The 16,096-nt window shown below is 44.0% G+C and overlaps 1 protein-coding gene across 1 annotated transcript in view; it reads right to left on the minus strand.

The window, feature by feature from the left end:
• The window catches only part of LOC118359207 (mesoderm induction early response protein 2-like), a 34,435-nt gene extending 18,993 nt beyond the window's left edge, over positions 1–15,442 (minus strand). The window contains exons 1-3 of the mRNA XM_035737575.2: positions 15,165–15,442; positions 13,076–13,230; positions 9,336–9,461 (exon numbers count right to left, since the gene is read on the minus strand). Coding sequence (XP_035593468.1) covers positions 9,336–9,461; positions 13,076–13,222 — 273 coding nt within the window. The 5' untranslated portion in view covers positions 13,223–13,230; positions 15,165–15,442. The remainder of the gene's footprint in view (positions 1–9,335; positions 9,462–13,075; positions 13,231–15,164) is intronic.
• Between the last annotated feature and the right edge of the window lie 654 nt (positions 15,443–16,096).

Here is a 16,096-nt window from a genome sequence, read left to right on the forward strand (position 1 = left end):
CGAACCATCAAATAGGCAAAGCGTCAATACATGACTAAGATCGAATCCTCCTACAACAGCTCTAATGCTTGTCGGATGTGGCAGGCCTAGCAAACTATCACGGATTACAAATGTAAACCCAGCCACGAACCGCCCAGTGACGCGAGCCTACCACGAGCTAAATGAACCATGCATGAGAGCACCGACTGTGTGATCATGCTCTCCATAGCCGATGTGAGTAAGACCTTTAAACAGGTTAACATTCACAAGGCCGCAGAGCAAGACGGATTACCAGGATGCATACTCAGAGTATGCGCTGACCAGCTGGCAAGTGTCTTCACTGACATTTTTAACCTCTCCCTAACCCAGTCCGTAATACCTACAGTGCCTTGCGAAAGTATTCGGCCCCCTTGAACTTTGCGACCTTTTGCCACATTTCAGGCTTCAAACATAAAGATATAAAACTGTATTTTTTTGTGAAGAATCAACAACAAGCGGGACACAATCATGAAGTGGAACGACATTTATTGGATATTTAAAACTTTTTTAACAAATCAAAAACTGAAAAATTGGGCATGCAAAATTATTCAGCCCCTTTACTTTCAGTGCAGCAAACTCTCTCCAGAAGTTCAGTGAGGATCTCTGAATGATCCAATGTTGACCTAAATGACTAATGATGATAAATACAATCCACCTGTGTGTAATCAAGTCTCCGTATAAATGCACCTGCACTGTGATAGTCTCAGAGGTCCGTTAAAAGCGCAGAGACCATCATGAAGAACAAGGAACACACCAGGCAGGTCCGAGATACTGTTGTGAAGAAGTTTAAAGCCGGATTTGGATACAAAAACATTTCCCAAGCTTTAAACATCCCAAGGAGCACTGTGCAAGCGATAATATTGAAATGGAAGGAGTATCAGACCACTGCAAATCTACCAAGACCTGGCCGTCCCTCTAAACTTTCAGCTCATACAAGGAGAAGACTGATCAGAGATGCAGCCAAGAGACCCATGATCACTCTGGATGAACTGCAGAGATCTACAGCTGAGGTGGGAGACTCTGTCCATAGGACAACAATCAGTCGTATATTGCACAAATCTGGCCTTTATGGAAGAGTGGCAAGAAGAAAGCCATTTCTTAAAGATATCCATAAAAAGTGTTGTTTAAAGTTTGCCACAAGCCACCTGGGAGACACACCAAACATGTGGAAGAAGGTGCTCTGGTCAGATGAAACCAAAATTGAACTTTTTGGCAACAATGCAAAACGTTATGTTTGGCGTAAAAGCAACACAGCTCATCACCCTGAACACACAATCCCCACTGTCAAACATGGTGGTGGCAGCATCATGGTTTGGGCCTGCTTTTCTTCAGCAGGGACAGGGAAGATGATTAAAATTGATGGGAAGATGGATGGAGCCAAATACAGGACCATTCTGGAAGAAAACCTGATGGAGTCTGCAAAAGACCTGAGACTGGGACGGAGATTTGTCTTCCAACAAGACAATGATCCAAAACATAAAGCAAAACCTACAATGGAATGGTTCAAAAATAAACATATCCAGGTGTTAGAATGGCCAAGTCAAAGTCCAGACCTGAATCCAATCGAGAATCTGTGGAAAGAACTGAAAACTGCTGTTCACAAATGCTCTCCATCCAACCTCACTGAGCTCGAGCTGTTTTGCAAGGAGGAATGGGAAAACATTTCAGTCTCTCGATGTGCAAAACTGATAGAGACATACCCCAAGCGACTTACAGCTGTAATCACAGCAAAAGGTGGCGCTACAAGTATTAACTTAAGGGGGCTGGATAATTTTGCACGCCCAATTTTTCAGTTTTTGATTTGTTAAAAAAGTTTGAAATATCCAATAAATGTCGTTCCACTTCATGATTGTGTCCCACTTGTTGTTGATTCTTCACAAAAAAATAGTTTTATATCTTAATGTTTGAAGCCTGAAATGTGGCAAAAGGTCGCAAAGTTCAAGGGGGCCGAATACTTTCGCAAGGCACTGTACATGTTTCAAGCAAACCACCATAGTCCATGTGCCCAAAAACGCCAAGGTAACCTGCCTAAATGACTGTCGCCACGTAGCACTTGCATCTGTAGCCATGAAATGCTTTGAAAGACTGGTCATGGCTCACATCAACACCAGCATCCCAGAAACTCTGGACCCACTCCAATTTGCATACAGCCATCAACAGATCCACAGATGCCGCAATCTCTATTGCACTCCAAACTGCCCTATCCCACCTGGACAAATGGAATTCCTACGTTCCAGGGTTCAACACCATAGTGCCCTCCAAGCTCATCACTAAGCTAAGGACCCTGGGACTGAACACCTCCCTTTGCAACTGGATCCTGGACTTCCCGATGGGCCACCCCAGGTGGTGAGGGTAGGCAACAACACATCTGCCATGCTGACCCTCAACACGGGGCCCCTCAGGGGTGCGTGCTTAGTACCCTCCTGTACACCCTGTTCACCCACGACTGCGTGGTCACGCACCACTCCAACACCATAATTAAGTTTGCCACTGACACAATGGTGAAAAAATCCTCATCAATATACACACAATACCCCATAATGACAATGCAAAAACAGGTTTTTAGACATTTTTGCAAATATATAAAAAATAAACTGAAATCCCTTATTTACAGAAATATTCAGACCCTTTGCTATGACACTCGAAATTGAGCTCAGGTGCATTCATCCTGGAGATGTGGTAAATTCAATTGATTGGACATGATTTGGAAAGGCACACACCTGTCTATCAGTGGCGGCTCCTCAGAGGAGAAAAGGGAGGACCATCCTCATCAGTGAATTTCATAAAAATAAAAATGGTAAAACATTGAAAAAGTTATCCTTTTTAAATAAAACTATACTAAATATATGCACGTCACCAAACAATTGATTAAAACACACTGTTTTGCAATGAAGGTCTACAGTAGCCCCGGCAGCACTCTGTAGGGTAGCACTATGGTGTAGCCGGAGGACAGCTAGCTTCTGTCCTCCTCTTGGTGCATTGACTTCAATACAAAAACTCGGAGGCACTTGGTCCTCACATAGAGTTACACAGTAAATAATGACAACTTCCGGAGGACGTCCTGCAACCTATCAGAGCTCTTGCAGCAATAAACTGACATGTTGTCCACCCAATCAAAGGATCAGGGAATGAATCTAGTGCTGAAAGCATTAGCTCCAGCTGGCTAGCACAGCAGTGCATAACATGATGAGGTGAGTAGTTGACTCAAAGAGAGAGAAAGACAATAGTTGAACAGTTTTCAACAACTACATTTCTTAAAAAATTAAGAAGAGAGAGAGCGAGAGTGTCATTTTTCTTCAGTTTCACTTACTTAGCTAGCAAATGCAGATGGCTAGTTTACCTACTCAAACACCTGGCTCAACCAGAGGGATGCTATGTTAGCTAGCTGGCTATGACTATCCAACAAAACACTGGAACTCTTCCAAGTCAAGGTAAGCTTTTGGTTTTATTAATTTATTGCCACTGGGGCCCACCGGTGTAACTGCTTACTGACTATGCACTGCAACATTACTGCATGATTAGCTAATATGGGGACAACGATGTAGATGGTTTGGCTTGGAAAGTTTTTTTTAGCCTGGTCACATACAGCTGATGTGTTGTTCATTGAAGTCCACAAACGAAGGGCAAAGGTGAGAGGAGGGGAGTGCATAGAGGCGAGAAGGAATAACAATGCTATGAACGTGAACTGCGTGATCAGGGGTGTATTCATTACACCGATTCTGTTGAAAAACGTTTCTTAAACGGAAGCAATCGAAACAGGGATAAAAAATAATTTGTTCAATTGAAACTCTCGTTTGCAACTGTTGGACTAATGATTACAACCTAGATAGCTAGATGCAGGCAAGAGTGTGCAAGGCAGTATTGAAAGTCACTGTCTGTCAATGTGTCACTGTCTGTCATCTCAAATTTCTCTCTGGACTTGTGTGCATCTACGTTGTAAAATTTAATTCATAGGCTAGGTTGTAGCAAACTCATGATGGGTATAGGGAAATTTTGAGTATCATGTAGTAGCCTAAACATATCAATGTTACATTAAGCTGGGTGAAAGGTATATGAATGACAGTCATCCAACATGCTGTAATAGAAATAAGGCCATGCTCATAAAAATAAAAATCTTCCTCCCTCATCATAAATGGCACTGACCGCCACTGCTGTTTATATAAGGTCCCACTTCCATGAAGTCGAAGGAATTGTACATAGAGCTCAGAGACAGGATTGTGTCGAGGCACAGATCTGGGGAAGGCTACCAAAACTTTTCTGCAGCATTGAAGGTCCCCAAGAACACAGCGGCCTCCATTATTCATAAATGGAAGAAGTTTGGAACCGCCAAGACTCTTCCTTGAGCTGGCCGTCCAGCCAAACTGAGCAATCGGGGGAGAAGGGCCTTGGTCAGGGAGGTGACCAAGAACCCCATGGTCACGCTGACAGAGCTCCAGCTCTGTGGAGATGAAAGAACCATCCAGAAGGACAACCATCACTGCAGCACTCCACCAATCAGGCCATGATGGTAGAGCGGCCAGACGGAAGCCACTCCTCAGTAAACGGCACATGAAAGCTCGCTTGGAGTTTTGGCAAAAATTATCTAAAGGACTCCCAGACCATGAGAAACAAGATTCTCTGGTCTGATGAAACCAAGATTGAACTTTTTGGCCTGAATGCCAATCCTCACATCTGGAGGAAACCTGGCACCACCCCTACAGTGAAGCATGGTGGTTGCAGCATCATTCTGCATTCTGTGGGGATGTTTTTCATCGGGCTGGGAGACTAGTCAAAATCAAATCAAATCCAATTTTATTTGTCACATACACATGGTTAGCAGATGTTAATGCGAGTGTAGCGAAATGCTTGTGCTTCTAGTTCCGACAATGCAGTGATAACCAACAAGTAATCTAACTAACAATTCCAAAACTACTGTCTTATACACAGTGTAAGGGGATAAGGAATATGTACATAAGGATATATGAATGAGTGATGGTACAGAGCAGCATACAGTAGATGGTATCGAGTACAGTATATACATATGAGATGAGTATGTAGACAAAGTAAACAAAGTGGCATAGTTAAAGTGGCTAGTGATACATGTATTACATAAGGATGCAGTAGATGATATAGAGTACAGTATATACATATGAGATGAGTATGTAGACAAAGTAAACAAAGTGGCATAGTTAAAGTGGCTAGTGATACATGTATTACATAAGGATGCAGTCGATGATGTAGAGTACAGTATATACGTATGCATATGAGATGAATAATGTGGGGTAAGTAACATTATATAAGGTAGCATTGTTTAAAGTGGGTAGTGATATATTTACATCATTTCCCATCAATTCCCATTATTAAAGTGGCTGGAGTTGGGTCAGTGTCAATGACAGTGTGTTGGCAGCAGCCACTCAATGTTAGTGGTGGCTGTTTAACAGTCTGATAGCCTTGAGATAGAAGCTGTTTTTCAGTCTCTCGGTCCCAGCTTTGATGCACCTGTACTGACCTCGCCTTCTGGATGATAGCGGGGTGAACAGGCAGTGGTTCGGGTGGTTGATGTCCTTGATGATCTTTGTGGCCTTCCTGTAACATTGGGTGGTGTAGGTGTCCTGGAGGGCAGGTAGTTTGCCCCCGGTGATGCGTTGTGCAGACCTCACTACCCTCTGGAGAGCCTTACGGTTGAGGGCGGAGCAGTTGCCGTACCAGGCGGTGATACAGCCCGCCAGGATGCTCTCGATTGTGCATCTGTAGAAGTTTGTGAGTGCTTTTGGTGACAAGCCGAATTTCTTCAGCCTCCTGAGGTTGAAGAGGCGCTGCTGCGCCTTCTTCACGACGCTGTCAGTGTGAGTGGACCAATTCAGTTTGTCTGTGATGTGTATGCCGAGGAACTTAAAACTTGCTACCCTCTCCACTACTGTTCCATCGATGTGGATAGGGGGTTTCCTCTGCTGTTTCCTGAAGTCCACAATCATCTCCTTAGTTTTGTTGACGTTGAGTGTGAGGTTATTTTCCTGACACCACACTCCGAGGGCCCTCACCTCCTCCCTGTAGGCCGTCTCGTCGTTGTTGGTAATCAAGCCTACCACTGTTGTGTCGTCCGCAAACTTGATGATTGAGTTGGAGGCGTGCGTGGCCACGCAGTCGTGGGTGAACAGGGAGTACAGGAGAGGGCTCAGAACGCACCCTTGTGGGGCCCCCGTGTTGAGGATCAGCGGGGAGGAGATGTTGTTGCCTACCCTCACCACCTGGGGGCGGCCCGTCAGGAAGTCCAGTACCCAGTTGCACAGGGCGGGGTCGAGACCCAGGGTCTCGAAGCTTGATGACGAGCTTGGAGGGTACTATGGTGTTGAATGCCGAGCTGTAGTCGATGAACTGCATTCTCACATAGGTATTCCTCTTGTCCAGGTGGGTTAGGGCAGTGTGCAGTGTGGTTGAGATTGCATCGTCTGTGGACCTATTTGGGCGGTAAGCAAATTGGAGTGGGTCTAGGGTGTCAGGTAGGGTGGAGGTGATATGGTCCTTGACTAGTCTCTCAAAGCACTTCATGATGACGGAAGTGAGTGCTACGGGGCGGTAGTCGTTTAGCTCAGTTACCTTAGCTTTCTTGGGAACAGGAACAATGGTGGCCCTCTTGAAGCATGTGGGAACAGCAGACTGGTATAGGGATTGATTGAATATGTCCGTAAACACACCAGCCAGCTGGTCTGCGCATGCTCTGAGGGCACGGCTGGGGATGCCGTCTGGGCCTGCAGCCTTGCGAGGGTTAACACGTTTAAATGTCTTACTCACCTCGGCTGCAGTGAAGGAGAGACTGCATGTTTTCGTTGCAGGCCGTGTCAGTGGCACTGTATTGTCCTCAAAGCGGGCAAAAAAGTTATTTAGTCTGCCTGGGAGCAAGACATCCTGGTCCGTGACTGGGCTGGGTTTCTTCTTGTAGTCCGTGATTGACTGTAGACCCTGACACATGCCTCTTGTGTCTGAGCCATTGAATTGAGATTCTACTTTGTCTCTATACTGACGCTTAGCTTGTTTAATAGCCTTGCGGAGGGAATAGCTGCATTGTTTATATTCGGACATGTTACCAGACACCTTGCCCTGATTAAAAGCAGTGGTTCGCGCTTTCAGTTTCACACGGAAGCTGCCATCAATCCACGGTTTCTGGTTTGGGAATGTGTTTATTGTTGCTATGGGAACGACATCTTCGACGCACATTCTAATGAACTCGCACACCGAATCAGCGTATTCGTCAATATTTCCCTCTGACGCAATACGAAACATGTCCCAGTCCACGTGATGGAAGCAGTCTTGGAGTGTGGAGTCAGCTTGGTCTGACCAGCGTTGGACAGACCTCAGCGTGGGAGCCTCTTGTTTTAGCTTCTGCCTGTAGGCAGGGATCAGCAAAATGGAGTCGTGGTCAGCTTTTCCGAAAGGGGGGCGGGGCAGGGCCTTATATGCGTCGCGGAAGTTAGAGTAACAATGATCCAAGGTTTTACCACCCCTGGTTGCGCAATCGATATGCTGATAAAATTTAGGGAGTCTTGTTTTCAGATTAGCTTTGTTAAAATCCCCAGCTACAATGAATGCAGCCTCCGGATAAATGGTTTCCAGTTTGCAAAGAGTTAAATAAAGTTTGTCCAGAGCCATCGATGTGTCTGCTTGGGGGGGGATATATACGGCTGTGATTATAATCGAAGAGAATTCTCTTGGAAGATAATGCGGTCTACATTTGATTGTGAGGAATTCTAAATCAGGTGAACAGAAGGATTTGAGTTCCTGTATGTTTCCTTCATCACACCATGTCTCGTTAGTCATGAGGCATACACCCCCGCCACTCTTCTTACCATAAAGATGTCTATTTCTGTCGGCGCGATGCGTGGAGAAACCCGTTGGCTGCACCGCATCGGATAGCGTCTTCCCAGTAAGCCATGTTTCCGTGAAGCAGAGAACGTTGCAGTCTCTGATGTCCCTCTGGAATGCCACCCTTGCTCGGATTTCGTCAACCTTGTTGTCAAGAGACTGGACATTGGCAAGAAGAATGCTGGGGAGGGGTGCGCGATGTGCCCTTTTTCGGAGTCTGACCAGAACACCACCTCGTTTCCCTCTTTTTTCGGAGTCGTTTCCTTGGGTCGCTGCCTGCGATCCATTCCGTTGTCCTGTTAGTCAGGATCAAGGGAAAGATGAACGGAGCAAAGTACAGACAGATCCTTGAAGAAAACCTGCTCCAGAGCGCTCAGGACCACAGACTGGCTCGAAGGTTCACGTAACAGGACAACAACCCTAAGCAGACAGCCAAGACAAAGCAGGAGTGGCTTCAGGACAAGTCTCTGACTGTCCTTGAGTGGCCCAGCCTGAGGCCAGACTTGAACCCGATCGAACATCTATGGAGAGACTAGAAAATAGCTGTGCAGTGAGGCTCCCCATCCAACCTGACAGAACTTGAGAGGATCTGCACAGAAGAATGGGAGAAACTCCACAAATACAAGTGTGCCAAGCTTGTAGCGTCATTCCCAAGTAGACTCAAGGCAGAAAAGGTGCTTCAACAAAGTACTGAGTAAAGGGTCTGAATACTTATATAAATGTGATATTTCAGTTTTTTTGCTTTTTTAAATTAAATTAGCAAAAAACAGTGTTTGCTCTGTCATTATGAGGTATTGTGTGTAGATTGATGAGAGGGGAAAAAACTATTGAATCAATTCTTGAATAAGGCTGAAACAACAAAATGTGGGAAAAGTCAAGGGGATACTGAATACTTTCTCAATGCACTGTATATGCAATGACTCTCTTGCAAAGGCTTGATGTACACTCACTGGACTCTAACCACACACCCACACATACTACACTAACACTCCAACACACACACACACACGGACAAAGACACAGGCATATTGACACCACACACACATGCTGCTGCTACTCTATTTATTTTCTATACATAGTCACTTTACACCTACTTACATGGACATATTACCCCAATTACCTCAACTAACCCGTACATTGACTTGGTACCGGGCCACTTGCACATATACTCTATTTTATGCTACTATTTTTTAGCAATTTTTGGTACTTAAAAAAAACTCTGCATTGTTAACTAAGGTATTGTATGTAAGCTTTCGGAGCATATGACAAAGCATATGACAAATACAATTAGATTTGATTTACTAACATATTAATCAATTAAGTACTACGAAGAAACAAAACAAAAACAAAAATCAGCCAGACTGGAACTGGAGGGCCTGAGTTGTTCACCCCGTCTGCAATGCTTTCCTGGCTGTGTTTACAGTTTTATCTGTGGATTACTCCAGTCTCAGGTATGTCTAGTTATACCCAGGTCTCACCTTGTCCAGTGTCATGTCAGGCAGACTGGCTGCTAGCTCGTTGGGCTCCCTATCCTGCTGCAGGAGGGGATCAGACACCTCATACCCACACAGAGACAGCAGGTCCTCCAGGGGAATCTCACTGCCCTATAGAGAGAGACAGAGAGAGAGAAAGCGAGAGAGCAATTATTTTTCATGGAGGGCCACATTAGAATATATTTTTTCCATCGCGGGCCAGAATCATATTACAGGATTGTACATCATGTGTATGACTGTGTTGATAGATATATCTACTGTAAATCACGTCCAGATATGCTACTTATTTAACTCTTTTTTTTTACATGCACACAAATAAACCACATCCATGTTCTCCTTTTGTTGGCATTTTCATTATTAAACATGCAATGAACTACACGGAGGGAAAAGTACATTGTGCATTCAGCACCACGGACAGAACTCTTGTTAACGGGTATCGCACTCTAGTGACTGGTGGGCCGGGCACATGCACGCTGACACAGTCACCAGGTGTACAGTGTTTCCTCCTACACATTGGTGTGGCTGGCTTCGGGGTTAAGCAGGCATTATGTCAAGAAGCAGTGTGGCTTGGTTGGTTCGTGCTTTGGGGGATGCATGGCTCTCAAGTTGCAGCGATGAGACAAGACTGTAACTATCAATTGGGGAGAAAAAGGGGTAAATATATATATATATATATATATATATATATAAAACAATTAGTGTTAAGTCTGACATTGACTAGAGCAGTGAAGTCATGTATAGTTTCTGATGTTGCCTTGTTGACTTGTTATATTTCATCACTGAAAATGTCTGTTCATGAGGGTGGCGCAGTGCTTGTTGTGCCACCTGACACTCTGGGTTCGAGCCCAGGCTCTGTCGCAGCTGGCCGCGACCGGGAGGTCCATGGGGCGACGCACAATTGGCCTAGCGTCGTCCGGGTTAGGGAGGGTTTGGCCAGTAGGGATATCCTTGTCTCATCGCGCACTAGCGAATCCTGTGTCGGGCCGGGCGCAGTGCACGCAAACCAGGTCGCCAGGTGCACATTGGTGCGGCTGGCTTCCGGGTTGGATGCGCACTGTGTTAAGAAGCAGTGCGGCTAGGTTGGGCTGTGTTTCGGAGGATGCATGGCTTTTGACCTTCGTCTCTCCCGAGCCCGTACGGGAGTTGTAACGATGAGACAAGATAGTAACTACTAACAATTGGATACCATGAAATTGCGGAGAAAAGGGGGTAACATTTTTACAAAATATTTTTACAAAAATGTCTGTTCACATACATAGGATGACCCAAACAGTACAAACATTTTCTGAGCATGACTCCTCCTTTGGAAAGTTTTGTTCATCGAGAGATGCATAGAACCTCGAAATTGACATTGTTTTGAATAGTTCTGCAATCTCTGCATCAGACTGAAGATCGATAAGCTCAAGTTGCAGGTCAGTGGGAGCATTATCCACATTAAAGGTGGAAGGAGAGGAAACCAACAGCATGTCATTTTCCAACGTTCTGATCCGCAAAATGACGAGAATTCTCACCATTCAAAGCACGCCACAGCGATGTATACTTCTCCTGCTGGGATTCTGATAGGGAACAGACTAGTAGTGTCAGAAGGTGGGTGAGATTGTTGGCTTCTACTTGGCGGGTCAGGAGGAGTAATTTTCCCTTGAAGGCTTTTTTACAAGGTTGTACATCTGATGTGCAAAAACTGTTGTTCCATATTCTCTGCGATGTCCACAACACGCCTTGTCACTGTTTGTCTTAACACGGAAACATTTTAAACAGCTCTTTCTTGTCGGGGCAAAGTATTGCTGCAGTCAATTAAACATTATTAAATGAATTCGCACTCAGCGAATGGCTTGCTATGTTTAGACATTTTGTGGGACTATTTTTAAGAAAACAATATATTTCACCTTATTTTAACCAGGTAAGCCAGTTGAGAACAAGTTCTCATTTACAACTGCGACCTGGCCAAGATAAAGCAAAGCAGTGTGACAAAAACAACACAGAGTTACACATGGGATAAAAAAATAGTACAATCAATAACACAATAGAAAAAATATATATACTGTAAGTCGCTTTGGATAAAAGCGTCCGCTAAATGGCATATACTACTACTACATATATACAGTGTGTGCAAATGGGGTAAGATTAGGGAGGTAAGGCAATAAATAGGCCTTAGTGGCGAAGTAATTACAATTTAGCAATTAAACACTGGAGTGATAGATGTGCAGAAGATGAATGTACAAGTAGAGATACTGGGGTACAAAGGAGAAAAAAAAATAACAATATGGGGATGAGGTAGTTGGATGGACTATTTACAGATGGGCTATGTACAGGTGCAAATGATCTGTGAACTGCTCTGACATCTGATGCTTAAAGTTAGTGAGGGAGATATAGGTCTCCAGCTTCAGTGATTTTTGCAATTCGTTCCAGTCATTGGCAGCAGAGAACTGTACGGAAAGGCAGCCAAAGGAGGAATTGGCTTTGGGGGTGACCAGTGAAATATACCTGCTGGAGCGCGTGCTATGGGTGGGTGCTGCTATGGTGACCAGTGAGCTGAGATAAGGCGGGGCTTAACCTAGCAAAGACTTATAGATGACCTGGAGCCAGTGGGTTTGGGACGAATATGAAGCGAGGGCCAGCCAACGAGAGCATACAGGTCGCAGTGGTGGGTAGTATATGGGGCTTTGGTGACAAAACAGATGGCACTGTGATAGAATGCATCCAATTTGCTGAGTAGTGTTGGAGGCTATTTTGAAAATGACATCGCCGAAGTCAAGGATCGGTAGGATAGTCAGTTTTACGAGGGTATGTTTGGTAGCATGAGTGAAGGATGCTTTGTTACAAAATAGGAAGACGATTCTAGATTTAATTTTGGATTGGAGATGCTTAATGTGAGTCTGGAAGAACAGTTTACAGTCTAACCAGACACCTAGGTATTTGTATACAGTACAAAGATAGCGCTCGCAATTCCGTCGTATGCTGAATGCAGTTTTGTGAAAAGTCCTTGCTGCTTTTGCAACTGTGAAAGCAACTCTTTCGATACACTTGCCCTCTGCTCAGAAGACATATTACTATATTTCTCTACATGCTTTGTCTGGAAGTGTCGGGAGAAGTTGTGGTCTTTCAAGACAGCGATGCTCTTAGCACACTAAGCACACTGCTTTCCCTGATACCTCAATAAATACATATTTAGATGTCCACTCTTGCTGGAACACCCTACATTCATTGTCCACGTTCCTTTTTTTAAATCTTTGAAAAAAAATGTTTGCTCAATTTCTAGCTAGCTACTATTTGTAACTGACGTGTGTCAGCCTGTCAGTCACTGTCTGTCCTTGTGCAGTTGTTATTTATACGTGCCTTCAAAATAAATGTCCCACAAGTGATGTGAGTTAAATAATGACAGAAACGCGGGTATTCATTGGGCTTTTAATTTGACTAACAAATATATTTTTAAAAACGTTAGCAATAGCAAATACTTCATGTGATCTGAGCATGAATCCCGCAGGCTGTATTGAATCAGGTCGCGGGCTGCATACAGCCCCCAGGCCGGCCTTTGCCCTGCATTAATTCATCACATTATGGAATAATTGACAATCTATTACATAGAATAATATTATTCACTCCTGGTCTAGAGGGATGCAGTGAGGTCAGGCTTTTGTCCCAGCCCAGCACTAAAGTTGTGGTTGCCTACTGCTGCCTCTAATGGGTCAACACACCACACCAGATGCAAGAGGAGCTGTACTCACATTTTGGGGGCGTGCTGCCATCTTCATTGGGCGGCCCTGTGACTGCGAGGCCCCCAGGCTGTTCTGCAGCTCCACTAGGGACCTGGACTCCTCATAGCCCTGCCTCAGGATCTCCACTAGGCTGCGTCTGTGATCTCCAGAGCCCATTGAACTAGCTAAAACACACACACACACACACACAAAGGGTTACCATCGTGGAGGACCAGTAGGTGCTTGATCCCTGTTCATTCCATTATATACTGAACAACAATATACACGCAACATGCAACAATTTCAAAGATTTTAATTAGTTACAGTAAATATAAGGAAATCAGTCATTTGAAATAAATAAATAATGCCCTAATCTATGGATTTCCCATGACTGGGCAGGGGCGCAGCCATGGGTGGGCCTTGGAGAGGATAGGCCCACCCACTTGGGAGCCAGGTAGACCCACTCGGGAGCCAGGCCCAGCTAATAAGGACGAGTTTTTCCCTACAAAAGGGCTTTATTACAGACAGAAATTCTCCTCAGCACTCCCACCCCTCCCCCTTGGACGATCCCGCAGGTGAAGAAGCAAGATGTGGAGGTCCTGGGCTGGTGTGGTTAAACGTGGTCTGCGGTTGTGAGGCTGGTTGAACGTACTATCAAATTCTCTAAAACGACATTGGAGGCGGCTTATGGTTGAGAAATACATTAAATTCTCTGGCAAAAGCTCTGGTGGAAATTCCTGCAGTCAGCATGCCAATTGCACGCTCCCTCAAGAATTGAGACATCTTTGTGTGACAAAACGGTGTAATGATCATGCTGTTTAATCAGCTTCTTGATATACCACACCTGTCAGGTGGATGGATTATCTTGACTAAGGATAAAATGCTCACTAACGGTGATGTAAACAAATTTGTGCACAAACAGTCAAGTGTCAACTCAACATGGCTTTTATTTAGTCAGGATCATTATGCGATTATAATAAAACATTATAAGGCCTGTCATACATGCTAATGACAAGCCCTACAATGCATTATAGCAGTATAATTAAGCGATAAGGCCCGAGGAGGTGTGGCATATGGCCAATATACTACAGCTAAGGGCTGTTCATATGCACGAGTGCCTGGATACAGCCCTTAGCCGTGGTATATAGGCCATATATCACAAAACCCTGAGGTGCCTTATTGCTGTTATAAAATGGTTACCAACGTTATTAGAACAGTAAAAATAAATGTTTTGTCATACCCATGGTATATGTATATCTGATATACAATGGCTCTCAGACAATACATTATAGGCTTACCTGCTGTTGTGTAAAGTGTTACAAGTCTTTTTTACTTGTTCTGTAATTCAAAGTCGCCTTACGACCACTCGTGAATTAAAGAATGGTTGAAGTTAATACAACATTGGACACTAATGGTATTAGAAAAACTGAATTAGACTTTTTGTCAAAATAGAAAATCCATTAAAATAGAGTTGACCTATGAACCAACAGTCAAGAGTTAGTTTTCAAATACAGCTGTGGTCTACTTAAAACTCTTTTGGGCGAAAACTCTCACAAACCATACATTAGTGACAGGTACGTTTATGGCCATTTTAACTTTGAAAAGCTTGGTCCACTCCACTTCAGGACGCAATGACCAGGGCGCTTTCCTGTAACTTGGTGCTGAACGTTCCTTCCTCTGACTCACAAATGGCACGCGAGAGAAGGAAATAGTTCTGGCTATTGCGTTTCCACCCGAAAAGACACCGACAGGGTATCTGAAATAATTCGGACTTCTCTCAAAGTTTGCAGTCAAAATACATTACTAACGGAGCACACCTGGACCAATTCTTCAGCACCACCGTCGAGGTGGTCTCGGATTGTGTTCTATAGCGCACTATCCGGCAAATTGGGAATGGCTCTTTAATGCGAAGAACGCGGAGAGGCGAGCCTGGGACAAAATGCCCCCATTTTACTTCCTTAATTATCAACACATATCACATTCACAACCTTCTGTAACCCGTTGATACGATTGTAAACATCGATAGCTACCGTCGTGGACGACAGAGGCTCTCAAACTCAGAGCTGTTCCAGTATCATTTAGTCCTCACATTCCTACCCAAGTCCTTTTGCTTACTTACCTCCGCCATTCCGTTTCTGCGCAGGCTGAGGAATGCCCGGATGTTGTAGCGCTATGGCTCTATTCTACAGTATGTACAGCCTACAGACCTAGTTTACTGCCGCAACGTTTCAACAATGATGACAGTAAACTACATGAAAAATTCTGAAATGAGAGAGTACGCCGTGTACTATTCACGTCTGGTATTGATACAGGCTTTCATAAACTTGCCATCCCTCTAGCTCTTTGTGAAAATAACTAACAAAGGACAATGATTGAAGTTCAGATGTTTGTAAAGTTGCCCTTTGAACTTAATATCACATGTTTGTTCACCTATGACCCTGAATAGTCATTGTAGCCAATCTGATTGTCATGGTCTAGGGGAGAGTGGGGTAAATTTAGCTGTTTAAAAAAAAACATTCAGCATTACTATGTCAAGGGAAACATAGTATTGTTTCTAACAAATCTATCTACATATTTCAGGATGTTGTGTATCCCTGGAAATAATCAGAATTCATGGAATCATAACCGTTTTGAAAACATACAGTACCAGTCAAAAGTTTGGACCCCTACTCATTCAAGGGTTTTTCTTTATTTGTACTATTTTCTACATTGTAGAATAATAGTGAAGACATCACAACTATGAAATAACACACATGGAATCATGTAGTAACCAAAAAAAGTGTTAAACAAATCTAAATATATTTTATATTTGATATTCTTCAAATAGCCGCCTGATGACAGCTTTGCACACTCTTGACATTCTCTCAACCAACTTCATGAGGTAGTCACCTGGAATGCATTTCAATTAACAGGTGTGGCTTGGTAAAAGTTCATTTGTGGAATTTCTTTCCTTCTTAATGGGTTTGAGCCAATCACTTGTGTTGTGACAAGGTAAGGGTAGTATACAGAAGATAGCCCTATTTGGTAAAATGTCCATAATATGGCAAGAAT

Source organism: Oncorhynchus keta, chromosome 26 (assembly GCF_023373465.1).
Source record: "Oncorhynchus keta strain PuntledgeMale-10-30-2019 chromosome 26, Oket_V2, whole genome shotgun sequence".
In the NCBI taxonomy this organism is placed as follows: domain Eukaryota; kingdom Metazoa; phylum Chordata; class Actinopteri; order Salmoniformes; family Salmonidae; genus Oncorhynchus; species Oncorhynchus keta.